The sequence below is a fragment of the Hyla sarda genome, chromosome 1 (assembly GCF_029499605.1).
Source record: "Hyla sarda isolate aHylSar1 chromosome 1, aHylSar1.hap1, whole genome shotgun sequence".
Classification (NCBI taxonomy): Eukaryota; Metazoa; Chordata; class Amphibia; order Anura; family Hylidae; genus Hyla; species Hyla sarda.
In genome coordinates this window covers 265,466,648-265,494,575 of record NC_079189.1, presented here as the reverse complement: position 1 = coordinate 265,494,575, position 27,928 = coordinate 265,466,648, and the positions used below count along the sequence as shown (strand labels likewise).

General features: G+C 42.3%; 1 protein-coding gene across 15 annotated transcripts in view; it reads right to left on the bottom strand.

The window, feature by feature from the left end:
• The window catches only part of PTPRS (protein tyrosine phosphatase receptor type S), a 784,683-nt gene that overhangs the window by 117,675 nt on the left and 639,080 nt on the right, over positions 1 to 27,928 (bottom strand). For all 15 annotated transcript variants that reach the window (XM_056571644.1, XM_056571636.1, XM_056571669.1 and 12 more), the window contains 2 exons: positions 17,586 to 17,705; positions 16,639 to 16,793 (listed from right to left, as the gene is read on the bottom strand). In XM_056571644.1, coding sequence (XP_056427619.1) covers positions 16,639 to 16,793; positions 17,586 to 17,705 — 275 coding nt within the window. The remainder of the gene's footprint in view (positions 1 to 16,638; positions 16,794 to 17,585; positions 17,706 to 27,928) is intronic.

Genomic DNA, 27,928 nt, shown 5'->3' with positions numbered 1-27,928 from the left:
AAAGGTTGCCAGAGTGTTTTTAATGGAGCTAGCTTTGTCCCGATAATAGAGGACTAATGTATTTCTTTTGTCCAGGAGACGAGTAACAAGTCCCCTTGAACAATTTTCCGTAAATTCATCCCACTCTTTAGTAAAAAGAGGATCCTCAGGAAAGGAGGATTCAAATGGTAATCTCAGACCCCTCGGGGTGAAACTATCATTAAGATATCTTTGTAAAAATAAAACATCTAAATTGTGCTGCAATTCAGACTTACAACAACTTTCGTAATCATTAAAAAGAGCCGTCAATTTAGTGAGATCGTCCTCTGTGAGGGCTCCTGGAACAAAGCCACCAGGTGGTGCAGGGTTAATTTTTACCGCACCTAAGAGTTGGCTGATCAGGGAGTTCCTAACATGGTCACGATCAGGAAAATACTCCATGTCAGAGCAAGGAGAGCAATAAAAAATAACAATAAAAAATAAAAATAAAGAATGAATAAAATAAAATGAAGTAAAGATGAAGGCTAATAATAAATGAAATAAAATAAAAAAATAAAGAAAATAAAAATAATATAAAATAAAATGAAGTAAAGGAAAAGAAATGAAATAGGAATATTTAAAGAAAAATAATGGGATAACAAAATAAAACAAAATAACTAAATAAATTATAAAAATAATAATACAGTGAAAAGGGTCTGTGCCATGGGGACTCTATTCGCCCCCAGTTACGCTAATTTGTTTATGGGGCGATTCGAGTCCCTAGTTATGGCACAGTCCCTGTATTTTAAGTCTGTTTTTTTCTTTCGTCGTTATATAGACGACCTCTTCTTGATCTGGGTAGGTACCAAACATGAAGCTGACCTCTTTGTACATGAGTTGAATACTAATACATGGGGCATAAAATTTACTATGCATTATGCACAAAACTCCATCCAATTTTTAGACCTTGATATCCATAAAACAGTCGATGGCACTATTTCCACGAAGACTTTTTTCAAATCTGTTGATATTAACAGTTTTTTAAAGTTCGATAGTGCACATTATCCAAGCTGGCTAAGAAGGGTGCCATTCGGCCAGTATTTACGAATTCGCAGAAATTGTACTTCTGATTCAGATTTTATTTCTCAAGCTGAGGTTTTAAAACAACGCTTCATACAGAAGGGCTATCCTAAATCGCTCCTAACCAAGGCATATATGAAGGTGAAAGATAAAAAACAATCTGATTTGGTTACATCTATTTCCAAAAAATCCAGTTCCAATCAGCCTCATAACCCCTTTAGATATAACTTTGTTACGAATTTTAATATTGAGGCATCTAATATCAGAAAAATACTAACTAAAAACTGGCCCATTATTCAAAATGATAAAATTCTAAACCAAATAATTCCCCCAGTTCCTAATGTCACCTACAGACATTCCAAAAGTCTCAGCAATTTATTAGCCCCCAGTAGATTTTCCGAACATCTGACACCACAGAATTCCTGTTCCATTAAACCATATTGTTTCCCTTGTAAAAAAAAGTCGCTGCCTTTGTTGTGAATGGATCATCCAAACTGATACTTTTTCTTCCTTTTTCACACAACAAACATTTAAAATAAAAGATTCACTAAATTGCGACACTACTTTTGCTATCTATCTATTAACCTGTGGTTGCGACCGCCAATACGTTGGCCGCACCACACAAACGGTGCGCTCCAGGATGAACAAGCACAGATGGAACATAAAACATGTTTTTTTGTTGCATAGTTTGTCCCGACACTTCACTCTTCACCATCAAAAAAGTACCGAAACTTTGAAATTAATTATTTTAGAAACTATCCCCATTCATTTACCTAACAGAATACAAAGATTAAATAATCGTGAATCCTTCTGGATTCACAAACTACATACTTTGCACCCTCAAGGTTTTAATGAATGTATCGATACAGTTAAATAATCTGATAAATTAAGGTTTAAAAATTTCCCATTTTTTCCTATGGATTAATTTCCAAAATATTATACCTTGATCTATTATTTTTTTCTTCGTTCCTTCTGTGCTGTTCACCCTGGAGCGCCCCACTGTGTATTTATTATTCCTTATGTTTTATTATCCAAGTTCCGTTTTTTGTTCTTCCCTTCCTTTCTGCATACAGAAACTTCTGTATTTTTTTATTTAATTATTTAATGTTTGTAAATTTGGATCTCTTTACCAATATTCACACCCTGCGTTTTCGCCGGGTGCTGTATTCAATACCGCACTAGTTATTCTAGTTCATCTTTTTCACTTTTTTCTAAGTAGTGTTCATACATCCCCTTCTGGTCAGTTGCGATTTGGTTTACCGCACTGTTAATTATATATCGCTGCCTTATTAAATAAAAAATAAATAATAAACATTTTTTTTGAATTAACATACATAAGACCTTATAGGTCCATATCTCTTTATATCATATACATTTTTTGAAATAATATCCAACTTGCGTTGTTGAATGCCGCACCGGTGACTAAGCGGTGTGATTCCTTGAGTCGCTTGTGGTGTTATATTCACACCACATGCGATAATTATATTATATATATATATGTTTATAAGATTGCATTGTGCTTTTATATTGTTGTTTTATTATTATTTTTGTGACTTTTGTTTGCCTATTTATATTTATTTATATCTATTTATATATTTTTCATACATTATCACATTTATATGTGGATATGTAATTCTATGTAACAACTCTTTCAAAAAGTACTCTAATGGTTAATTCCTGGAGGTATATATATCTGTTACCAGCCTTCCCTTGTCATGCCTGATGAAGCTGCGCATGCGCAGCGAAACGCGTTGCATCTAATAAATCCATTGATTTTACTTGGCTGCCTGATGGTTCCTCTCTGCGCCAGACAAACTCCTGACTCCCTGGTCATTCGGTTTTGATTTCCCCCTTTTTCTGGAACTTATGGCTCTTTTGGAGAAATGGCGGTCGCAATAGATCTCCTTTTTTGGCCGTATTGTGGCAGTAAAAATGACGATCCTCCCGAAACTACTTAATTTTTTCGAGTAGTTACCAACCCGCGTGCCATTGACAGCCCTTTGCTCTTTTCAATCGGCTATTTTTCGTTTCATATGGGACAGGAAGAGACACAGTCTCCCAATGTCTGTCATGATGGCTAGAAGGCTATGGGAGGGCCTAGCAGTTCCTGATGTGACAAAATACTACTGGGCTGCTCACCTGCACCATCTTGGGGCTTTGTCCTCGTACCATGCTTGCAGACGCTGGATGGAGCTGGAGAAGCTTTGGCTAGCTCCTATTCACCCTAATACTCTCCTTTTGTCTTCTCCAGCATCTACTATTTCTCTTTCTCCTCTTCTAGGTCCCATGTCTTTCTCTAGATTTGTCTGGGGGTATTGTTCCGGGAAGTTCTGACTGTTTTCTCCTTCCTCCCCTCTGCGGTCTTTCCTTTACCATCCTGATTTTCCTTCTGATCTGTCTTCTGTTATGGTGTGGGAGTGGGGATCTCGGGGCCTTTTTTGCTGGGCTGATGTAGTGGACCCCATATATCGTTCTCTCCTACGTTTTTGAACCATTGGTGGCTCGTTGGGATCTCTCCTCGTCTGAGTGCTTCCACTATCTACAATTACAGCATTTTATGTCCTCCGTGACTGGTTCTACAGTGGTCTCTCAGCCTACTGGCTTTGAAAGGTTATGCCAGGGGTCCTCAAACTTTTTAAATGGGGGGGGGCCAGTTCACGGTCCCTCAGACCGTTGGAGGGCCGGACTATAGATTAAAAAAAAACAAAAAAATATGAACAGATTCCTATGCACACTTATATTTCTTATTAGTGGGCTACCCCTTTAAGTACGCAGCATAGTTCACCCCCACATAAGGTTGGCAGTATAGATCCCCCACATTAGGTTGTAGTTCCCCCACATTAGGGTTGGCAGTACAGTTCCCCCACATTAGGGTTGGAAGTACAGTTCCCCCACATTAGGGTTGGCAGTACAGTTACCCCACAATAGGTACAGTATAGTTCCCCCACATTAGGTGCAGTATAGTTCCCCCACATTAGGTGCAATATAGTCCCCCACATTACTTTGGCAGTATACTCCCCCCACATTAGGTGCAATATAGTCCCCCACATTATGCTGGCAGGTTCCCCCACATTAGGTGCAATATAGTCCGTCACATTAGGCTGGCAGTATGTTCCCCCACATTAGGCTGGCTATATAGTCCCCCCACATTAGGTGCAATATAGTCCCCCACATTAATCTGGCAGTATAGTCTCCCCACATTAGGTGCAATATAGTCCCCCACATTAGGCCGGCAGTATGTTCCCCCACATTAGGCTGGCAGTATGTTCCCCCACATTAGGTGCAATATAGTCCCCCACATTAGGCTGGCAGTATGTTCCCTCACATTAGGCTGGCAGTATAGTCCCCCACATTACGTTGGCAGTATAGTTCCCCCCACATTAGGCTGGCAGTATGTTCCCCCACATTAGGCCGGCTATATAGTCCCCCCACATTAGGTGCAATATAGTCCCCCACATTAGAACGGCAGTATGCTCCCCCAAATTATGTGCAATATTGTCCCCCACTGTCAGGATCCGGATAGGTATGCAGCGAGGACACTGGTGGTGGATCCTCTGTGTCAGTGGGGTGATGACGTGGGCCGTACCAGGGGAACGGAGTCTAAGGGGTTACTGGTTTTCACCAGAGCCCGCCGCAAAGCGGGATGGACTTGCAGCGGCAGGTAACCCCAAGGTCGTTCCACCCGATAGCGACTCAACCCCAGCTGACAGCTGAGACAGGCGCGGTACAGAAGGACAAGGCAAGAGCAAGGTCGGACATAGCAGAAGGTCAAGGCAGGCAGCAAGGGTCGTAGTCAGGGGCAACAGCAGAAGGTCTGGAACACAGAAAACGCTTTCACTGGGCACTAGGCAACAAGATCGGGCGATGACAGGAAGGGGAAGTGGGTTTTTATAAGGAGGGCATAGGTGCAGGTACTGATTGGGCCAGGCGCCAATCAATGGCGCACTGGCCCTTTAAATCTCAGAGAGCCAGCGCGCGTGCCCTAGGGAGCGGGGCCGCGCGTGCCCTAGGGAGCGGGGCCGCGCGCGCCGGGACTGAGCAGACGGAGGACGGGACAGGTGAGGAGATTGGGATGCAAGCCGCGGGCGGGCACGTCCCGCTACGCGGATCGCATCCCCGCCGGTGACACTAGTGCAGCGCTCCCGGTCAGCGGTGAACTCCGCGAGCGCTCCGGGGAGGAGCAGGGACCCGGAGCGCTCGGTGTAACACCCACATTAATCTGGCAGTATAGTCCCCCCACATTAGGTGAAATATAGTCCCCCACATTAGGCCGGCAGTATGTTTCCCCACATTAGGCTGGCAGTATGTTCCCCCACATTAGGTGAAATATAGTCCCCCACATTACATTGGCTGTATAATCCCCCCACATTAGGTGCAATATAGTCCCCCACATTAGGCTGGCAGAATGTTCCCCCACATTACGTTGGCAGTATAGTTCCCCCCACATTAGGCTGGCATTATGTTCCCCCACAGACATACAGCCTTCAGCCATACAGTATGGCTTGAGGCTGTATGCCTGTGTACTGCCCCACTTCAGTGTTCCGACCACCGCTGATATGGCCGGACCGGAGGATCGGTGGTCAGAACACCGAAGATGACGCGCCACTGGTAAACACTTACCAACTGCCAACACGCGTCCTTCTTGCTTCCTGCTTCTTCTCCGCTCCTCCGCGCCCCGTTGCCATGGGTGCACGCATGGGACGTCAGTGACATTACCTGCGTGTGCTAGCTCCCGGCGGTCCTCACTTTTTTTAAGTAAACGCGGGGCTGCAGGAACTTAACAGAGGCGTCCCTGTGTTCCGAAAGCATCTTTCGGAACACAGGGCTGTCCCTAGGCAAAAACACCCGGCGGGCCGGATAAATGCGCTCCGCGGGCCGCATGTGGCCCACGGGCCGTAGTTTGAGGACCCCTGGGTTATGGACCTCAGGTGCGGGGCTATCACTCCGATATTTACTCCTTGCTTCTCCAGACCCCTGATGGCGACCCCCCGTCACACCGATACATGGGCTGTTTGGAGGCTGTTCTCAATACTACCATTACCTTACCTCAGTGGAGTGTTATCTGGGAGAGGGTATCAAAGGCTTCTATTTGCAACGCCTATAAGGAAGCTCAGTATAAAATGATTATGGGCTGGTATCACACTCCGGAGCTCTTGAACAGACTGAACCCTAACTTCCTTCCTCAATGCTGGAGTTGTGGGGTGGGGCTGGGTATGGTGTTTCATAATTTCTGGTCCTGTCCTCTCCTAGTGGACTATTGAAAAATGGTGCAGTGACAAATATCTGATGCCTTGGGTGTGTCAGTTCCTCTAGACCCCCTAGTTTATCTTCTCCACCTTTCTCTTCCACTCTATCTAAGAAACCGTTTAAGCTTTTCATGCATATTGTTTTTGCCGCTAAAACCCTTATTGCCCAGTGTTGGAAGAGGACTCTTCCCCCTCTGAGTCTGATCTGTTAACCCGTATCCATGAGATCCACTCCCTGGAATCTCTCACGGCCTCATTAAATATTCCTATACTCTCATTTCTTTCTGTTTGGGAACCCTGGGATCACTTTTCTGATCAACAACCACCTTGATCTCTCTAGCCTCACCTCCTTTCCTTCTTTCTTTATCCTTTCTTTTCCCTTTCTCTTCCCTACTGTGGTTAGTTGTGTATTTGTCTTTGTGGTCCCTTTTTGTTACTTCCTTCCCCCCCTCCCCTTCCTGTGTTCGTAGCCCTCTGGGCTTCACTGCCTATATTTTTTGGTGTACAGACTTACGCTTTTTCAGCTTTTACACGGTTAACATTATGTTCTTTTTGCATTAGCACCCCGGAATCGTTGGATTCATATGTTTTTATTGGCCTGTTATGGCCCCCTCTTTGTTCGACTTTCCTTATCTGTAACTTACCAATTATTGCTGGGTCTCGGCCATTCATGATGTTACTTGTATGTTTTTTTTCTTGTCATTTGGATTTGTATGCATGAAAAATTCTTTAATAAAAATGAAAGTAAAAAAAGAAAAGACCCCGAGAACCCCACTCCTGGACCATTCCCGAAGTCAAACCAGAGGGAAAAGTAGGATGATAAAGAAAGGACTGGATGGGAAAGAAAGAAGAGTAGAGGTTAAACTTCCTAGAGCAGTATTCCCAGACATGACGAGAGAAGTACATCGCATCCAGAAGCGGACCAAAGGAGGCGTAGGGAGAAGAGAAACTCCAAAAGGAGAGCATTTGGATGGACTGGAGCTAACCATAGCTTCTCCAACTCCATCCATCGGCTATAAGCATGATACAGAAATCATTCAGCTAGATGGCTAAATGGCCAGCCCAGTGGTATTTGGTAATCAGGTACACCTAGCCCCCCCAGAGATCTACTGGCCAGCATTACCGACATCGGAAGCTGGTGTCTCTTAGCGTCCCAAATGAAACGGAAAATAGCAGATTAGAAATAACAAGGAGCAGATAATGACTGACAGGTAGGGTCTCAAAGTAATAAAGCAACTTAGACAAGATAGTCATCTTAACCGCCGCAATGGCCGAAAAACAAGATATATTGGGACCGCCACTTCTCCATAATTGCCCTCAGATCGCGAAAAAGAGAGGGAAAATTAGAGGAGTAAAGGGAAGAGTAGGAAGGAGACAACAGTACTCCCTGGTATTTAATTGCAGAAGGCAACCAATTGAATGAATAGTTGGCTCACAGAAGGGTAGTGACATGACCGACTGGGGGGACAGGGAGTGTAAGCCCTAAACTGACCCTAAAACATCTCTCCCTGCCTACTTGCCCATCCATCCTAAACGAGGGATCGAAAACTGGGCGTCGGTCCCTTCCTGTGCTAAAGTGCAGTGGCGTAAAAACAAATAATAAACATAGCCAGTCATAGGCCAGAAACAGGAAAACTACCAGACAACCAGAAATACCAAACAGGATACAAATACTAACGGGATAGAATATAAACAGGCAAACTGATAAGGAAACATAGGAAACTGTTTACACTGAGACAAAGAACAAACTGGACACCCCACTACACAAAAGGAGTACACATAAATAATAATCAGGTATAACCATGGTTAAAACTCAGATAAATACTAAGACAGAGAAAAGCAAGGTGCATAAAAAAACAGACATAGTCAGAGTATTGCACAAGCCATAGCAAAGGTTAAACTGATGCATAAATGCCCAAATAACCAGCCCAGAGTGCAGAAGAGCTGGGGTTTAAATAGCCACACCAGAGATACAATTGGCTCAGAGCATTAACTATTCCCCAGCCAGTGGGAATAGCAAAGAAAACTGATATAGGCACAAAACTAGTGTCTGAATAGACACCGAAACAGAAAGATACAAAAACACAGAAACAGACAATACAGTACCCCCCCCCCCCTTTAACCCCTTAACGACCAAGGACGTACTGGTACGTCCTTGGTCCTGCTCCCGTGATATAACGCGGGTTTACACAGTAACCCCGGATCATATCACGGCGGGCCTGGCGTCATAGTGAAGCCGGGACCCGCCGCTAATAGCGCGCAGCGCCGATCGCGGCACCGTGCGCTATTAACCCTTTAGCCACGCGCTCATAAATCTGAATTTTCTTTTTGCAAAAAATACCTGGGCGCCAGGTGGATCCATGATTGCCACCTGGACGCAGATGCTTGGCTCATGAACAGAGGAACCCATCACTGTAGCTTCCAAAAAAACAGAAAGTGGCACCAGAGCAAGTGGGTAGGCTGGTTATTCTATTATGACCGACTGGGGGGGACAGTGAGCCCTAAACTGACCCTTAAACATCTCTAGCTGCCTACTTGCTAGTATTCCAGAGAACCGCAGCAGACAAAGCAATGATGTAAAAGGTGAATGTTTATTCCATCAATCCACTGTAGTACAGAACAACGTTTCTGCGACCTTGAGAATGGCGATGTGAGGTTGCAGAAACGTTGTTCTGTACTACACTGGATCGATGGACGAAACCTTCACCTTTTACACCATTGCTTTGTGTGCTGCGGTTCTCTGGAATACTATTGAAGAGTGGAGCTACTGACCAGAGCTCCCATATGGCTTGCACTAATTTCTTTGGTATCCTGCTTTTGTTTGTGCTGCTCTCCTGGAGTTTTTTGCCTACTTGCTAGAGAGATGTCAGATGTCCGATTAATCAAGTCTATAAGGCCCATCACTCACCTGGTATTATCACCTCCTTGGCGACAGGGAATAAATCCCACTTGATCTTTATGCACAAGGGAGGGAAGGAAGCAAGAGAGGCGTGCTGCCAAAACCTTGGAAAAAAGCTTCAGATCCAAGTTAAGAAGAGCGATGGGCCTATGGTGCATGAATACATTGTGCCATGACTGGTGAAATTACTGAAAATGCTGCTATTTTCTGCTGCTGTTATGCTGCTTAATCTGGTCCTATGAGACGTATCTATGTGCAATAAGAAATGATGTAATAAAGCCGGAAGAATTTTTCCAAGGAAATCGTGAGTTATGTATTCACTTGATACTGCCATGCCATGTAAAGATTATCTGGTGTGCTTCTAAGCGTACCATTGCCCTACATATGTGTACTACCCAGTGTGCCTTATAGAGTTGAGTGGAGCTCTTATAGTACGGGCAATTTATTGTGATTATAATATCATATAAGTAACTTCATTGTCTTTGTTTCTATATGAACTTTATGATGCAAACAGAAAGTAGACATATTGTATATGTGAAGCAATATATAATTTATTTGGAATATCCACTTTCCTTAGAAGCAGAGAGCTTCAAAGCTAGAAAAATTCTAAATGTTCACATTTTTCATCAAATTTTGGAATTTTTCAACAAGAAATAATGCAAGTATCGACAAAAAGTAGAAAATGTCACGAAGAAACAATCTCTGAATCAAATTCATAAGTAAAAGCATTTTAGAGTTATTAATGCTTAAAGTGACAGTGGTCAGATTAGCAAAAAATGCTCTGGTCCTTAAGGTCATAATGGGCTTCATCCCCAAGGGGTTAAAAGTAGGTTTATTTGATCCCCTATGAATCAGCAAAATTTCTGGCTACCAGGTGTCTTTTAAACTGGTAACAAATTGAGATTAGAAGCAAACTGAGATTAACCCCTTAAGGACCAAGGACATACCGGTACGTCCTTGGTCCTGCTCCCGTGATACAATGCGGGGTTACACGGTAACCCCGCATCACATCACGGCGGGCCCGGCGTCATAGTGAAGCCGGGACCCGCCGCTAATAGCACGCAACGCCGTGCGCGCTATTAACCCTAAAAGCGAAAGTGAAACCATGCGGGTTAATTCAGTGGGCTGTTCGGGATAGCCACGGCGAAATCGCGGCATCCCGAACAGCTTACAGGACAGCGGGAGGGCCCCTACCTGCCTCCTCGCTGTCCGATCACCGAATGACTGCTCAGTGCCTGAGATCCAGGCATGAGCAGTCATGCGGCAGAATCATCGATCACTGGTTTCCTATGAGAAACCAGTGATCAATGATAAAGATCAGTGTGTGCAGTGTTATAGGTCCCTATGAAAAAAAGTGAATAAATATCATTTAACCCCTTCCCTATTAAAAGTTTGAATCACCCCCCTTTTCCCATAAAAAAAAAAAACACTGTGTAAATAAAAATAAACATATATGGTATCACCGCGTGCGGAAATGTCCGAATTATAAAAATATATAATAAATTAAACCGCTCGGTCAATGGCGTGCGCACAAAAAAATTCCAAAGTCCAAAATAGTGCATTTTTGGTCACTTTTTATATCATTTAAAAATGAATAAAAAGCGATCAATAAGTCCTATTAATGCAAAAACCGTTAAAAACTTCAGATCATGGCACAAAAAATGAGCCCTCATACTGCCCCATACACGGAAAAATAAAAAAGTTATAGGGGTCAGAAGATGACAATTTTAAACGTATTAATTTTCCTGCACGTAGTTATGATTTTTTCCAGAAGTACGACAAAATCAAACCTATATAAGTAGGGTATCATTTTAATCGTATGGACCTACAGAATAAAGATAAGGTGTAATTTTTACCAAAAAATGTACTACGTAGAAACGGAAGCCCCCAAAAGTTACAAAACAGCGTTTTTTTTTTCAATTTTGTCGCACAATGATTTTTTTTTACGTTTCACCGTAGATTTTTGGGCAAAATTACTGACGTCACTACAAAGTAGAATTGGTGGTGCAAAAAATAAGCAATCATATGGATTTTTAGGTGCAAAATTTAAAGAGTTATGATTTTTTAAAGGCAAGGAGCAAAAAACGAAAATGCAAAAATGGAAAAAACCCCGGTCCTTAAGGGGTTAAAAGACATCTGTCTACAGAAGCAGTCAATCAGATTCCAAACTCTCCACCACAACCAAGACCAAAAAGCTGTCCAAGGATGTCAGGGAAACGATTGTTGGCCTACACAAGGTTGGAATGGGCTACAAGACCGTCACCAAGCAGGTTGGTGAGACGTTTATGACAGCTGGTGCCAATATTCCCAAAACGGAAAAAACACAACATAATTGTCAATCTTCCTTGGTCGGGTGCTCCATACAAGGGAACTCCGAGGCCATTGCCACCGCTACCTGAGACGCTGCCCAGCATCAGGGGGAGACAATGCTGGAGCCTGGAAAGGTGAATTTGTTACACTTCCATTTGCAAATAATAGTACTAACTGTTGTAAACTTCTTACAAAGCTGCTTAGCGATGATCTTGTGGCCCATTCCAGCCTTGTGTGGATCTTGGAGCATGATTTCTGAGTCAAAAAGCAGAGTAAATCCCAACAGGACACCTTAGAGAGATAGTGAGAGGTTTGCTTGGTTCGACAACTCACAATACACAGTGACTGACAGTCTTTTGTGTACACAAACTAATACAGATGTCTAAAATGTGTAGCAAGACTGTCACGGTTTTGTCAGGATTTACTCCGCTTTTACTTAGAAATCCTGCTAAAATCAGACCTATTGATCACAGATTAGGTCTTTGGCACACAGGTGACCTTACACTAAACAGTACCTATTTAAGTCAAGCTCCCACTTTTGCTAAACAATGAGTGTCCTAAACCAAATACTCTACTCTTACCTCAGGATTGTCTTTTAATGGGATTTATAAAAGTGGGGTTTTTAAATTAGACAACCTCCCTCAAAATTAACGTTCCTTTAACCTCTTAAGGACGCAGGGCATACCTGTACACACTACGCCCGATCCCGGTGTTTAAAACGGGGTCATGCCATGACCCCGCATCATATTGGCTTGGTCCTGGCTGCTAATGATAGCCGGGACCCTGGGCTAATAGCGCGCGGCACACAGGTCATTGTTGATCGCCGCGTCCAAAACGAAAGTAAAAGCTTCCCGGCAGCTCAGTCGGCAGGGATGTGGAAATCCTATCGCCCAACGCCCGGGACAAGTAGTTTTGGGCGCCGGGCAGGTGAATTTTTTATAGATTTAGCCCTGTATCGGGCTAGCAGGAACAGACCGACTTCCCCCTTAATTTTCTTTAATGCCGGTGTGAGGCGCAGGAGCCGATGCAAGTCTGCACCTCACACCGGCGCTCAGAGTGTATGGAGGGGGCGGTGGCGGCTCCCAGCTGATTTCAGTAGCCGGGGGGGCCGCTGCTCAGAGCCCCCAAAGCCGGTGTGAGGGGATCTCACCTCACAGCTCCTCCGCTCTCCGAAGTTTGCCGAAGCTAGAGCGGGAGGAGCGAGGGCCCCCTCATCCACCTCCCGGAGGATGGAGAGCGCAGCTCTGAATACAAGAAGACAGGGGGAGAATGAGGACGTACACAGCCCCTCCCCTCCTCTGCTCTGTCTGTCTACACAGGACCTCGCTTATCACGGGGAGGTTTCAAGTTTTCACGGGGGGAAAACACAGAGCGGGGGGAGGGGAGAGGACGTGTGTGAGGAGACATACTGAACTGCACTGCACAGGCTGGGGATTTCACCTCACACCGGCATGTATGTATGTATATGTATGTATTGTATAATTGGGGGGGGGGGGGTATCAGCGGCAGGTGTATGTATGATGTGTGCATATGTATGGAGTATGTGTCATGTGTATATATGATGTGTGTATGTTGTCTGTATGATGTGTCTATGTGTGATGTGTGTATGTAATGTATGATATAGGGGGCAGCAGCCCGGTGTATGTATATGTGTATGTATGATGTGTCTATGTGTGATGTGTGTATGTAATGTATGATATAGGGGGCAGCAGCCCGGTGTATGTGTATATATGATGTGTGTATGGTGTATGTGTGATTTGTGTGTGTAATGTATGATGTGGGGGGGGGGCAGCAGCAGGTGTATGTATGATGTGTGCATATGTATGGTGTGAGTGTATATATGATGTGTGTATGTAATGTATGATGTGGGGGGGCAGCGGCAGGTGTATGTGTGATGTGTCTATGTATGATGTATGTATGTAATGTATGATATAGGAGGCAGTGGCTGGTGTATGTATGATGTGTCTGTATGTATGATGTATGTATGTAATGTATAATATATAGGGCAGTGGCCGGTGTATGTATATGTGTATGTATGATATGTGTACGCATGTATGTTTTGTACAGGGGCGGACTGACAAGTGCTGCTGCCAGTTGTGCTATCTCATTTTTTAAATTTATTTTTAGTGGCTTCTGGCCATCCGCACTAAATTGCACCCCCAGAATCCCACCCCCTTCATACTCGCCCGCCGACCAAGAACCCCACGGATGCACGCAAACACGCCCGAACCAAAACTACAACTCCCAGCATGTTGCACCATAACCTAAACTGTAGAACTATAAAGTGTAACATGCTGGGAGTTGTAGTTTTGGTCCGGGGCAGCTGCTGAGCCATAGGCTGTATCAGGGCATGCTGGGTGTTGTAGTTACTAACTGCAATTCCCAGCATTCCTTGACCAAAACTACAACTCCCAGCATGTTACACAATAACCTTATCTGTACTACTATACAGTGCAACATGCTGCAACACCCACACAACCATAGGCTGTATCAGGGCATGCTGGGAGTTGTAGTTATCTACTAACTAAATGCAACATAATGACACATAAATTAGAGTAAATAAAATGCAGCACACAAACTGAAAAAGCAGAACCCCCCACCCCCCCCAGTAACACAGCGTTGTTCAGTGTTTTCCAATCAAAAGACTCCAAATATAAGTCCCTATGAAGACTGAAAAATAGTGATTAAAATATTTTAAAAAGTGCGTATATATGTGAATAAGCCCCTTTCCTAATAAAAGTTCTGATAATAAATGGTTCCAATAAAAACTACACATCACGGCACATAAGATTACCCTCATATATCCCTGTATATGGAAAAATTGAAGTTATGGGGGTCAGATGGGGGGGGGGTGCAATTTTCTGGGCTTTCCTTGGGTGTAAAAGGAGCTAGCTACAGCTCTCCCGCTGCTAATAGCCTGGAATGCTGCGATCACCGTGGCCGCTATTAAACCATTAGATCACCACTGTCTAAGTTGACAGCAGTGTCTAAAGGAATCTTATATCCATCCCTGCTGGTCTAGTGGGGTGGATCAGACTATTTTGGTTGAAATTATTTTATCTACCAGGACAAGTGGATTTTCTTGAGGGTTAAGTAGATTGTGTTCCGCTTTAGTCCCTTGGACAAGTAGTTTTTTTTTTTAAATTTCCACACCCCTGGTCGGGCTGATTAGGACTATCACAATAAAATCGCAATGTCATAATCAGTTAGGACATAAGCGGAGGCCCCCTTACCTTGCTCCGTCGCGTACGATCGGCGTCTGATTGCTCCAAGCCTGAGCTACAGTATTGAGCAATACAAAACTGGTACAGATAAAAACTTCAAAATACGGCACAAAAAAATAAGTCCTCATACCGGCCCGTACGTGGAAAAATAAAAAAGTTATAGGGGTCAGAAGATGAGAATTTTTAACGTATACATTTTCCTGCATGTAGTTATGATTTTTTTCAGAAGTACCACAAAATCAATCCTATATAAGTAGGGTATAATTTTAACTGTATGGATCTACAGAATAAGGCTAAGGTGAAATTTTTACCGAAAAATGCACTGCGTAGAAACGGAAGCCCCCAAAAGTTACAAAATGACTTTTTTTAAAAAAATGTTGTCGCACAATGAATAATTTTTCCATTTTGCCGTGGATTTTTTGGCAAAATGACTAATGTCCTTAAGGGGTTAAGTAACATTGTAGTAACATTGTCTAATCTTTGTGGCTAAAATCCTGACCATAAAGCCTCATTAGGGCACATGGAAAGGGTAGAGGTGGGTCCCTAGCTCAGGAGCACCCTTTATGAGTCAGAGCAGAGAGAAGTTGCTTAAAGGGGTCCTAAAGCCCTAGGATAGGGGTTAAGACGTCTGATCGTGGGGTCCTGCAACTTGCATTGCGGGGGTGGGACGTGACGTCACACAGGGGCAGAGTTGTGACGTCACGATACTCCGGCCCTGTAGTCCTGACCCGGCAGAGGCTGCAGCGCTGGGTGCATTTCCCAGAGGTGGGTGCTGCATGCAAGATAGTGGGGGTCCCCAGCGTCTGGACCCACGCAATCAGACATCTTATCCCCTATCCTTTGGATAGGGGATAAGATGTCTTAGGGCCGGAGTACCCCTTTAACAGCAGCTTTCAATATGGGAAAATGTGTGCTTACCTCTGCAGCAACTCCTTTTATATTTTTTGTATTACATATCATATTAGGCTTACCCTGAATAACAGTTCATCTTTTATAGCCATACGTTTATTAAGAATGGAGAAAGAAGTAAGAGTATGATTAGGACGTATACTTTTTTTTATATGTTTAAAAAATTAAATTTCACTTAAGGTTACTGACTGTATAGTGATTTTAAGTAGTGACTGTAGCTTAAAGGGGTACTTTTTTTTTATTTTTTTATATCAACCGGCTGCAGGAAGTTAAACAAATTTGTAAATTACTTCCATTAAAAAATCTTAATCCTTCCAGTACTTATCAGCTGCTGTATGCTACAGAGGAAGTTGAGTTGTTCTTTTCAGTCTGACCACAGTGCTCTCTGATGACAACTCTGTCCATGTCAGAAACTGTCTGGAGCAGGAGAGGTTTACTATGGAGATTTGCTCCTACTCCGGACAGTTCCTGACATGGACAGAGGCGTCAGCCAAAGAGCACTGTGGTCAGATTGAAAATAACTACTCAGCTTCCTCTAGAGCATACAGCAGCTGTTAAGTACTGGAAGGATTAAGATTTTTTGATGGAAGTTATTTACAAATCTTTTCAACTTTATGGCACAAGTTGATTTGAAAAAAAAAAAGGTTTTCCACTGGAGTACCCCTCTCGCCGGATCCTTACATGACAGTGCGCTCAGTCTATCACTGGCCGAGGCGGGACATCGCTGCAGGCGGTTATATGCTGAGGGCTCTGTGACCTTCCCATCCCCAGGAAGCAGCAAGAAGACTGCAGCGGAGGACCGTCAGGCCGATACCAGAGCAACGGGGGAATGTAGGAAGGTGAGTTAAAGTTAATTTTGTTTATTTTTACAGCCCAGGCACAGGAATATGTAAAATTCATGCAGTACAAATGTCCTTTAAAGATCTGGACTAAGTAAATCACAGTTCAGTGCACACTTGTCACTTGAACAATTCCCAGTTGTCATACTTTCTTAAAATGAAAAACTGTGTACCTGCAGTGTACAACAATAGGTCCCGCATCAGGAGGGTTGCAAGTTTTTACTCTTCTGAGGAATGCAAGGAATGGGGTTGGATACTCAGGGACTCCATGATCAGGCCAGGCAGTGAACTGAAATTGACGCACTTCTCTCTTTTCACTAGAACCATTCTATAAACAAAACAGTTCTTGTTAATAAGCTAATTTAAATGGAGGGCCATCCAAATAAACAATGACGTTAAAGGAAGGTCAGCCATCAGTTGTTCAATCATAAGAGAAATAAATGCATGTCCAGACGTAAAACATGTCATACATTTAAACAAGGCAAAAAGGTGACTTCGTAACTAAAGACTGAGAACTCCTATGATCACCACTACTTAAAGGAAAACTGTCACATGTTTTCTCCTGCACTATCCACAAGTACTGATGGATAGTGCGGGAGACGCTGATTGCAACGAGCCCTACCTTGCCCGGATGCGCCTGGCCGTTCGTCCGCAATCGTAGTTTTATTATATGTGGAAATCTGTCTGTAACTGGCACGGGCAGGGCTTCAGTAGCTTAACTGGCACTGATGTCAGCGCCGCTTATGAATATTCATCCCCCCCTCCCTCCGGTCAGGAGCGGTGAAGAGAGAGTGAGCTGGAGGGATGGTGGATGAATATTCATAAGCGGTGCTTATGCCAGTTACAGACAGATTTCCACCTATTATAAAACTACGATTGCGGGCGAACGGCCGGGCGGATCTAGGCAAGGTAGGGCTCATTGGAATCAGTGTCTCCTGCACTATCCATCAGCACTATCCATCAGTACCTGTGGATAGTGCGGGAGAAAACATGTGACAGTTTTCCTTTAAACTGAAAAATGAATAAATACTATTTCTTTAGACTTTGCTCTTATATATTGTGACACTCAATAATTATTTGCAGTCCTATGTGTAAAATGTCTATTAAGCATTTGTCATACCTTATGTAAGGAAAATGTTCGCACACAGAAAGTTGCCAATTCAATTGTATCTAGCAATGTAACTTGAATCATCCCATATGTATCTGCACCTCTACTTGGCCAGTACTGATCACATTTCACCTGTAAGAAAAAAATAGATTTGTGAGACTTGATAGAAAATTTTTATTTAAGTCCATTGTCTTAAAATGCTTGAAATAAAGAACAGTAGTTATGCACAGGTTTCATTCACTTTCATTAACTTGTTTTTGTTTCAGCTTTGTAAGGGACTTTTTTTTTGCAAGACAAAGTGTTTTTTGATGGTACCATTTAAAGTACTAAACAATGTACTCAGATATCGAACAAAAAGTAAATTTTGGGGTACAAAGATGGAGTAACACAATAATTTTTTTGAACATTATTTTTAGTAAATGTCAAAAAAACATGGTAAAACCAATGGTATAATAACCAAATTATGACCAAGGCCAAAATACAAACAATGAAAGAGGTTCACTGCGTGACACAGTAGCATGTAAGCAAGAACATAACTACAGTGTAATAGTTACTGACTAATGTCAGCTTGAAATGGATTAGCAATGAAGAGAACAGTTCACAAAGTGTCCATATCCCTGACAGTACTGCCCTACAAAAGAAAAAAAAGTGAGTTATCAGCTTAACAAGTCACCTTAATAGTATCTAAAGGTAATCTAAATTTGGCAATCCTCCTCCAGTGATCCAAGTGGAGGTTTAAATTAGAGTGTGACCAATACTAAATATGTTGTGTTCTTCTATGGCCTGCCATCTATTAGTGACACTACTTTAAGGCATGAGACAGATGGGACTGTGTTTTTAACTCAAAACCATATTAAACTCACATTTTTTATCTGATTTTAAAAAGTTAGGTTTTATTTAGTGACACGTAATAGCAGCAGGGGACTCTTTATGTCTCCTATATGCCCGAGCTGCAGGAATAATAATAATAATATACTTTAAAAGGGGTACTCCGCCACTGGACATCCTTTGGATAGGGGATAAGGTTGTCGGAGAATAATGAATGATAATTGCATTTTTTTATTTTGCCATATGAATGTGTGGTATAGGAAATGAATTGGTTGTTTGTCCCTGGGGCCGGGATAGATGGAAGTGATTTTAATATATACAATAACTTGGGGATTTTAACTCTCTTCAACAGGTTGGGTCTACCTGAGAAGGAGAGAGAGAATTGCTCTCAGACTGCTATCAGAGAGATTTCCAAGGATTTGATGTAACTGCGATGACGGGGTGGTGCTGGTGATAGTGTAGGGTATATTGGTGTTAACCCTTAAATGTAGTGATGCCAGGGTGCGGTTTCCTCAATGTAATGGTCCTACCACCAACCGTCCCACAAATGGCAGGGAGAAATAACAATGTCCACAGCAGATTTTATGAAGTAAACTTGAAGTAACTTTACTGTATATTTTATGCAACGGCATGTAACAGAACAGTCTTTGAGAGAGAGAACCGTGGTACAGGTTCCTCACAGGTTTGCTGGGACTCCGGGATGAATGAGCTTTGTTTGCTAGCCACTGTCCTACTATTTTTAGGAGATTTGGGTTTCTAGTAGTCACACAGAATTCAGTGATTTGAACTTTGAGTAACTCACATTTAGTGGCTGCGGATTCTTAGGGCCTAGCTTTAATTGATTATTTGTGCTGAGATGTGCTTCTCTGATAATCCGGGGCTAAAAAGAGTCGCTTGCTTTGTAGCCAGGAAATTAGAGGGATAATTTAGTGGCAGCAGCCCCTTATATATTAAGGGGGTGGGACAAAACTCATTGGTCCGCATAACCTGTCAGTCCTGACCCAGTGAACTCTGGGTATCACATGACCCAAAGGTCCTTAGACCATAATACAATCAATCTAAGGCACATGACCTCTAAGGTCCGATACAGAGGTATTCCTATATAACATCTTAAATATATATATATTTATACATTAAGTACAATCTATATGAGGCGACTAGGGGTTAGTCCTAAAGGAGAGCCCTATTGTCATGGAGGGACTCTGGCTGAGGGGACTTTAGACAGAGGAACAGGACCAAGTCTTGTTCCGGGACACCACAAACCCCCTTACTTAAAACAATTCGTCCTCGACTTAGGTCCCCAAAGACAGAGGGATGAAATGACCATAAGGCCAGACACAGTCCTGGACATAATTGCAAATATCCTTGATCAGGCTGTAGATAAACAACAAGATAGAGTCCTTGTGCATAATAGAATGTCCATACAAGCTCCAACATTTAATGTCACTAGAATTATATTACCTGAGGCTATTTATATATTTTGTTCATAACCTTATGACATTAGATTTGTTGTTGTTTTTTTTCCTTTTACTGACAAATACTTTTGATACGGAACTGAAAGTATGTATAGTGACAATGAAGATGCTACATACTAGAATAATAATCTCACTTACTATTTTGTTCTATATTGCATTTTTATTATACCACATTTTTATTACCTAAGTTATACACTTGTTAAAGATTGGGTTGCCTGAGGCTTTCTGCCCAATGCCTTAGCTACTAGGGTCTATAGGTATTACACTCTTACCCCTAGAACTCTGACTAGATAACACTTACAGTGGAGATCAAAAGTTTGGGCATCCCAGGTAAAAATTTTTATTAATGTGCATAAAGAAGCCAAGGAAAAATGGAAAAATCTCCAAAAGGCATCAGATTACAGATTAGACATTCTTATAATATGTCAACAAAAGTTAGATTTTATTTCCATCATTTACACTTTCAAAATAACAGAAAACAAAAAAAATGGCATCTGCAAAAGTTTGGGCACCCTGCAAAGTTAATATCTTGTACTGCCCCCTTTGGCAAGTATCACAGCTTGTAAACGCTTTTTGTAGCCAGCCAAGAGTCTTTCAATTCTTGTTTGAGGTATCTTTGCCCATTCATCCTTACAAAAGCCTTCCAGTTCTTTGAGATTTCTGGGCTGTCTGTCACGCACTGCTCTTTTAAGGTCTATCCATACATTTTCAACTATGTTGAGGTGAGGAGATTGTGAAGGCCATGACAAAACCTTCAGTTTATGCCTCTTGATGTAATCCCCCGTGGATTTCGAGGTGTGTTTAGGATCATTATCTATTTGTAGAAGCCATCCGCTCTTTAACTTCAGCTTTTTCACAGAAGGCATCAAGTTAGCATCCAAAATTTGCTGAAATTTTATTGAATCCATTTTTCCTTCTACTCGTGAGATGTTTCCTGATGATCCACCCCCATGCTTAACAGTTGGACAGAGGTTCTTTTAATTAAATTCTGTTCCCTTCTTCTCCAAACGTACCTTTGCTCATTCCGGTCAAAAAGTTAAATTTTAACCTCATCGGTCCACAGAACTTTCCAAAATGCATCAGGTTTCTCTATATGTTCATTTGAAAAGTTCAAACGCTCATTTTTGTGGTGAGGACGTAGAAGAGGTTTTCTTCTGATGACTCTTCCAAAAAAAGACCATATTTGTACAAGTATCTCTTTATAGTGGAATAGTGTACCACAACTCCAGTGTCTGCCAGATCTTTCTGGAGGGATTGTGTAGTCAAATGTGGGTTTTGAATTGTTTTTCTCACTATCCTGCGAGCTGTTCTGTCTGATATTTTTCTTGGTCTTCCAGATCTTGCTTTAAATTCCACTGTTCCTGTTGACTGCCATTTCTTAATTACATTCCGAACAGAGGATATTGACATCTGAAAACGTTTTGCTATCTTCATATAGCCTTCTCCAGCTTTGTAAGCGTCAACTATTTTCAGTTTCAGATTTCTAGACAACTGCTTAGAAGAACCCATGGTGCTGATTGTTGGGGCAAGGTCAGATGAGTCTGGACATTTAAAACCTTTGAGATTGACATCACCTGGTCTTCCCAGATGATGATTGAGAACAATCCATGACACTGGCAGGTCTCAGCTTTGCAAAGGGGGCCGTGCATGCTATAAATTCTGCAGAGTGCCCAAACTTTTGCAGACGCCATTTTTTGTTTTCTGTTACTTTGAAAGTGTAAATGATGGAAATAAAATCTAACCTTTGTTGACATATTATAAGAATGTCTAATCTGTCATTTGATGCCTTTTGGAGATTTTTCCATCTTTCCTTGGCTTCTTTATGCACATTAATAAAAAATTTTTACCTGGTGTGCCCAAACTTTTGATCCCCCACTGTATTGTTTGTTACAACCGCATTGCAGCATATAAATTTCTCCCTTTGTATTAGATTAAATGGAATCTGTAATAGTCCATTTAAAATCATTTACTGTAGAGCAGACTTCTGATGTTATGTTTTTTTTATGTTTTTTTTTTTTTTTGGACGCTAGTGGTCTTGGAATTTGAGCAAACTCCACAACGATAAAAACCTTTCAGTGACAGCCATTTTTGGTTTGGTTTTTGTTTTGAATGGTAGGGGCAACTTTCAGACCTAAATTAGGAGCCTTGGTATAAATCATGGAGGGGGTAGGTGACAATATGGAATCCAATAGTCTATCTTGAAGCAATAAATACCAGTTCTTCTGAATGAACTTTTCTACTTTTTTATATTCACTAATATAATGTAAGATTAGGCATAATTGTTGTTAAAAAAAAATTATCTGTCTATTTCTGATACCTTTTATTTGGCTTCATGCAACAGATATTGTGGATAACCCTTTTCTAAAAATCTTTCGGTCAGTAATTGTGATTCTGATACATACTGTTCTTGAATCGTAGTTTCTTTTTAGTCTCCTGTATTGTCCCACTGGTATGTTTAGGAGACACCTAGGGAGGTGACAACTGGAAAATAATATTTTAAAACTGTTTTTAGACATTGGTTTGTGGTATGTGATTAGATTAATTTACCAGATATGCTGGAAATGTTGAGATCTAGAAACTCAATGGATGTATGATTTGTAGAAGCTGTGCATTTAAAGTTCCAACTGTTTGAATTTAAATGTTGAATAAACAGATCTAGCTCTTGAGGTGAAGCGTCCCAGATTATAATGATATCGTTGTTTTACGGACCTAATACCTAAATCATATTGTATGACTGTGTATAGTGAACTGACATCTAATTTTCTTTCCATTCAAGGTTTTATAAAAGTGAAATGATTTGGGTAGTGTCTTTTAGATAGTATGGTGTGGATTGTAAGTAGGGCTTTAAAATTCTGTTGATGTACTTAGATAAATTAGATTTGATTGATCAGATTCCTGAGACTATGGGATGGCCAGGTGGGTTTAATGGATCTTTATGAATTTTAGGAATGCAATCTCTCATGTGTACCTGTTATGAATTTTTTTTCTCAGATAAAATTACTACTTGTTCCACTGTAATACAAAGATCATTTAATTATCTGCTAAATTTGTTAGTAGGGTCACATGTTATTAATTGATAGGTATTGGTGTCACTGAGTTGTAGGCACTCTGAGTTATATCTATCTGTGTCTAGCACTACTATTACCCCCTCTTTGTCCACTGGCTGTATGGTGACATTATAATTTTGTTGTAATTCTTTAGTAGCTAGTCTTTCTTTGTAAGTTACAGTGGGGCAAAAAAGTATTTAGTCAGCCACCAATTGTCAGTTCACCCACTTTAAAAGATGAGAGAGGCCTGTAATTTTCATCATAGGTACACTTCAACTATGAGAGACAGAATTGGGGGAAAGAATACAGGAAATCACATTTTAGGATTTCTAATGAATTGGTAAATTCCATGGTAAAATAAGTATTTGGTTACCTAAAAACACGCAAGATTTCTGGCTCTCACAGACCTGTAACCTCTTCTTTAAGAGTCTCCTCTGTTCTCCACTTGTTATCTGTATTAATGGCACCTGTTTGAACTTGCTATCAGTATAAAAGACACCTGTCTACAACCTCAAACAGTCACACTCCAAACTCCACTTTGGCCAAGACCAAAGAGCTGTCGAAGGACACAAGAAACAAAATTGTAGACCTGCACCAGGCTGGGAAGACTGAATCTGCAATAGGCAAGCAGCTTGGTGTGAAGAAATCAACTGTGGGAGCAATTATTAGAAAATGGAAGACATACAAGTCCACTGATCATCTCTCTCGATCTGGAGCTCCATGCAAGATCTCACCCCGTGGTGTCAAAATGATCACAAGAAAATCCCAGAACCACACGGGGGGGAGGACATAGTAAATAACCTGCAGAGAGCTGGAACCAAAGTAACAAAGGCTACCATCAGTAACACAGGAGCCGCCAGGAACTCAAATCATGCAGTGCCAGAGGTGTCCCCCTGCTTAAGCCAGTAGGTGTCCGGGCCCCTTTGAAGTTTGAGGATTTGGATGACACAGAAGAGGATTGGGAGAATGTCACATGGTCAGATGAAACCTAAGTAGAACTTTTTGGTAAAAACTAAACTCATCGTGTTTGGAGGAGAGATAATGCTGAGTTGCATCCAAAGAACACCATACCTACTGTGAAGCATGGGGGTGGAAACATCATGCTTTAGTGCTGTTTGTCTGCCAAGGGACAAGGATGACTGAAAGGAATGAATAGGGCCATGTACCGTGAGATTTTGAGTGAAAACCTCCTTCCATCAGCAAGGGCATTGAAGATGAAACATAGCTGGGTCTTTCAGCATGACAATGATCCCAAACATACCGCCGGGCAACGAAGGAGTGGCTTCGTAAGAAGCATTTTATGGTCCTGGAGTGGCCTAGCCAATATCCCAAAAACCTTTTGAGGGAGTTTAAAGTCTGTGTTACCCATTGACAGCCCCAATGACTGCTCTAGAGGAGATCTGCATGGAGGAATGGGCCAAAATACCAGCAACAGTGTGTGAAATGTGAAATACCATATATTTACTTTCCACCATAATATGCAAATAAATTCTTAAAAAATTAGATTTTACAGATTTTTTTTCTCTTAGTTGAGGTATACCTATGATGAAAATTACAGGCCTCTCATCTTTTTAAGTAGGAGAACTGACTAAATACTTTTTTGCCCCACTGTAAATTAGATTTGGAATTATGGTCGGGAATGAGCTTACGAATGTCGTATTCAACTGCTTGTTTGAATGCCGTGATTGAAAAGCCCGCTTCATGTCTTGGATAGAAGATAGACTTTAAAGGGGTACTCCATAGGATATGGGATGTCTGATCGCGGGGGTCCCGCCGCTGGGTGATCTCTTCTGCAGCACCCCCGTTCCTCAGCTGCACAGAGCTCTGTGGCTGATGACGGCGATGCAGTGGATGGAGTATTGTGACATCACGGCTCCGCCCCCTCATGACATCACAATACTCCGGGTGGAGCAGTGACGTCACAATACTCCGTCCCCTGTATCGCCCGTCATCAGCCACGGAGCGATCCTCACTCCGTGCAGCTGAGGAACAGGGGTGCTGCAGAAAAGATCACGGGGGTCCCCATCGATGGGACGCCTGCGATCAGACATCTTAACCCCTATCCTTTGGATTGGGGATAAGATGTCTAGGGGCAGAGTATCCCTTTAAGGTGCACTTTGTGTGAGTGAAATCATCCTGTTGTATTTAGGTATTTTCTAGATGGTAATTTCATTATCTGCATATATTCCGTATTGTTATTTATCCTTTTTATGTATTTTATGTACCTTCTGTTACCCAGGATGTATATATCCGCTTAGATTTTAGCATCAAGATCCTTGATTTATAATTATCCTTTTAGGGTGTATATGGCTAGTTTTTAATTTTGATTGAATTTTATCTTACTAATTTGATTCTATTTCATTTTTTATTTTACGTATATTTCATGTATTCATATATGCTATTTGTATTTTTATCTAGAATTTAGAATAACTAATAATAGGATTTCTCTCTTCTCCATTGGACAGAACGGGGAATTTGCATTGGCGGCGAGACCGATAACCACATGGTGAGCAGTGTTAGAAATCGGCACCTGCACTATCTACCTATAAATTCAAGTTAATGCAGGTGACTCTGCTGTAAGATTGTCTTTAATAGTTGCAGACATTAGCAGCAGCCCCTCGGCAGTCATTAGTAGCAGCCCCCCTTGTAGACAGCAGCCCCCCTTGTAGACAGCAGCCCCCCTGTAGACAGCAACCCCCCTGTAGACTGCAGCCCCCCCACTTGTAGACATTAGTAGCAGCCCCCCTGTAGACTACAGCCCCCATTTAGACAGTGGGTCCCCATTTAAACAGCAGCAGGTCCCCCTTTAGACAGCAGCAGCAGGGCCCCCCCCCCCTTTAGGCAGCAGCAGGGCCCGCCGTTTAGACAGCAGCCCCCCTTCCCTGTAGACAGCAGGGCCCCTCTTTAGACAGCAGCAGGTCCCCTGTAGACATTAGTAGCAGCCCCCTCCTTGCAGACAGCTCTCCTGCGGCTGTCCTCTGTCGGGTGCAGCCGCTCCACTGCCCCGTTCTCCAGTCCTCCCGTCCACATCATGGCGTCCTATGGAGGAGCATGTGACATATATGTCACTCTGCTTCCTCCGTAGCGTTACGCTGGGCACAGGGGAGGAGGAGTGACGTGTGTGTCACATGCTCCTCCATGGAACACTATGATGCGGACGGGAGGATGGGAGAACGGGGCAGCGGAGCGGCAGCAGGTATCGGACATAGTATCGGGGACATTACACGAGTCCCCAATACCATGCAAATGGCTAGTATCGGTATCGGGACATCCCTAGTTCATATTATATTTTATATTATTATATTTTATAACCACCACATCGAACGCATGTGCCCTGCTAAGTTGTTGGTTGGTTAGTTTTAATATGTTTTAAATATTTGAATTTAACTAGCCATATTGCCAAATTTTCCTCGTTTACTCATACTTAGAAGTTCTGCCTCCATTTCTTCATAGTTATTATTTATTGTTCAATATTGGTTCCATCACAGTTAAATTTCTCTTATTACTCTTAACTTTTTCTCTTCATCCACATCTTCCGTTTTTTCTTTCTACTATCTCACCCTAACCTTTTCTTCCCTCTTTCCCTTCCTTACCATATCCCCCCACTTTTTCTTCCCCCCCCCCCTCCTCCTTTTGACACTTTCTGTCCTGATCATCCCGTAAAGAACATTGCGGACCTTACCTTTGTCTGATTTTCTACACATTATAGTAAAAAGCACCCAGGGTATTGTGTGCTTTCAGTTAACCTCAGTTCTCTGTGACTCATAGCGGAGTGAGGGAAGGGGGAGAAGTAATTACAGTGAGGAGAAGAGAGGGACATGCCCCAATGCCTCTGCATGGACAGAAACCTCACTGAGCAATGACTGCAAGTAAATAAAGGTAATTCTGAGAGAAATATAGGTTGTAGACACATAAAAATGTACATGATCAGGATGAGGTATTGAGCAACATAAAACAACATAAAACAGTTTTCATTTATGCATTAATAACTCTTGGATGCTTTTAGTTATCATTCTGATTCTGAGAATGTGTTTTGCAAGACATATTCTTTAATAATAATAATAGTGGTAAATTTTCGGCGATGCATGCATCATTTCTTGGTAAAACATTCCCAAATGTAATAACAATTTTTTAAATTTAGCCTTTTTCTAACTTTGAAACTCACTGCTTGTACTGGACATGCCAAATAAATTATATACTGATTCACATGTACAATATGTCTACTTCATGTTGGCATCATAAAGTTTCCTTTTTTTAGAGGGCTCCAAAGTATAGCAGCAATTTTCCAAATTTTCATGAAAAATTCTAAATCTGCCACCTCACTCCTGCTGCATAGGGGTGATTAATGCTGTCTTGGACAGCACCAATCACCTTTACTTTTCGAGCCATCGGGTCACCAGAGACCCAATTGGCCTGGAAATGCTGTGATTCACCGGTCAAAATATGGGTGATGGGCGATATGCCAGGATAACCACAGCCATCCTGGCCCGATCACCCCGTACGGAGATGCAGTGATTATGGAATGCAGCACCATAAATGTAAGGCACTGTGCGCTAAGTGACACTTAGCAGTGCCCTACGTTTACTGCGTTCATCCTTAAGAGTTTAACCACTTAAGGACTCAGGGTGTACCTGTACGCCCTGAGTCTGCGCCCTTTCTATAATGCGGGGCCTCTAACAATGCCCGGGACCCATGGCTAATAGTGCCGCCTCTAAAGTGAAAGTAAACATATCCCGACTAGCTCAGTCGGCTGTTCGGGACCGCCGAAATCGTGGCATCCCGAACAGCTGGAACACACAAGGAGGGCCCCTAACTGCTTCCTGTGTGTCCGATCGCCGAATGACTGCTCAGTGCCTTAGATCCAGGCATGAGAAGTCAAGCAGCGGAATCATTGATCAATGTTATCCTATGGGATAACAATGATCAATGTAAAAGATCAGTGTGTGCAGTGTTATAGCCCCCTTTTTTAATAAAGGTTTGAAAACCCCCCTTTTCCCATTTAACC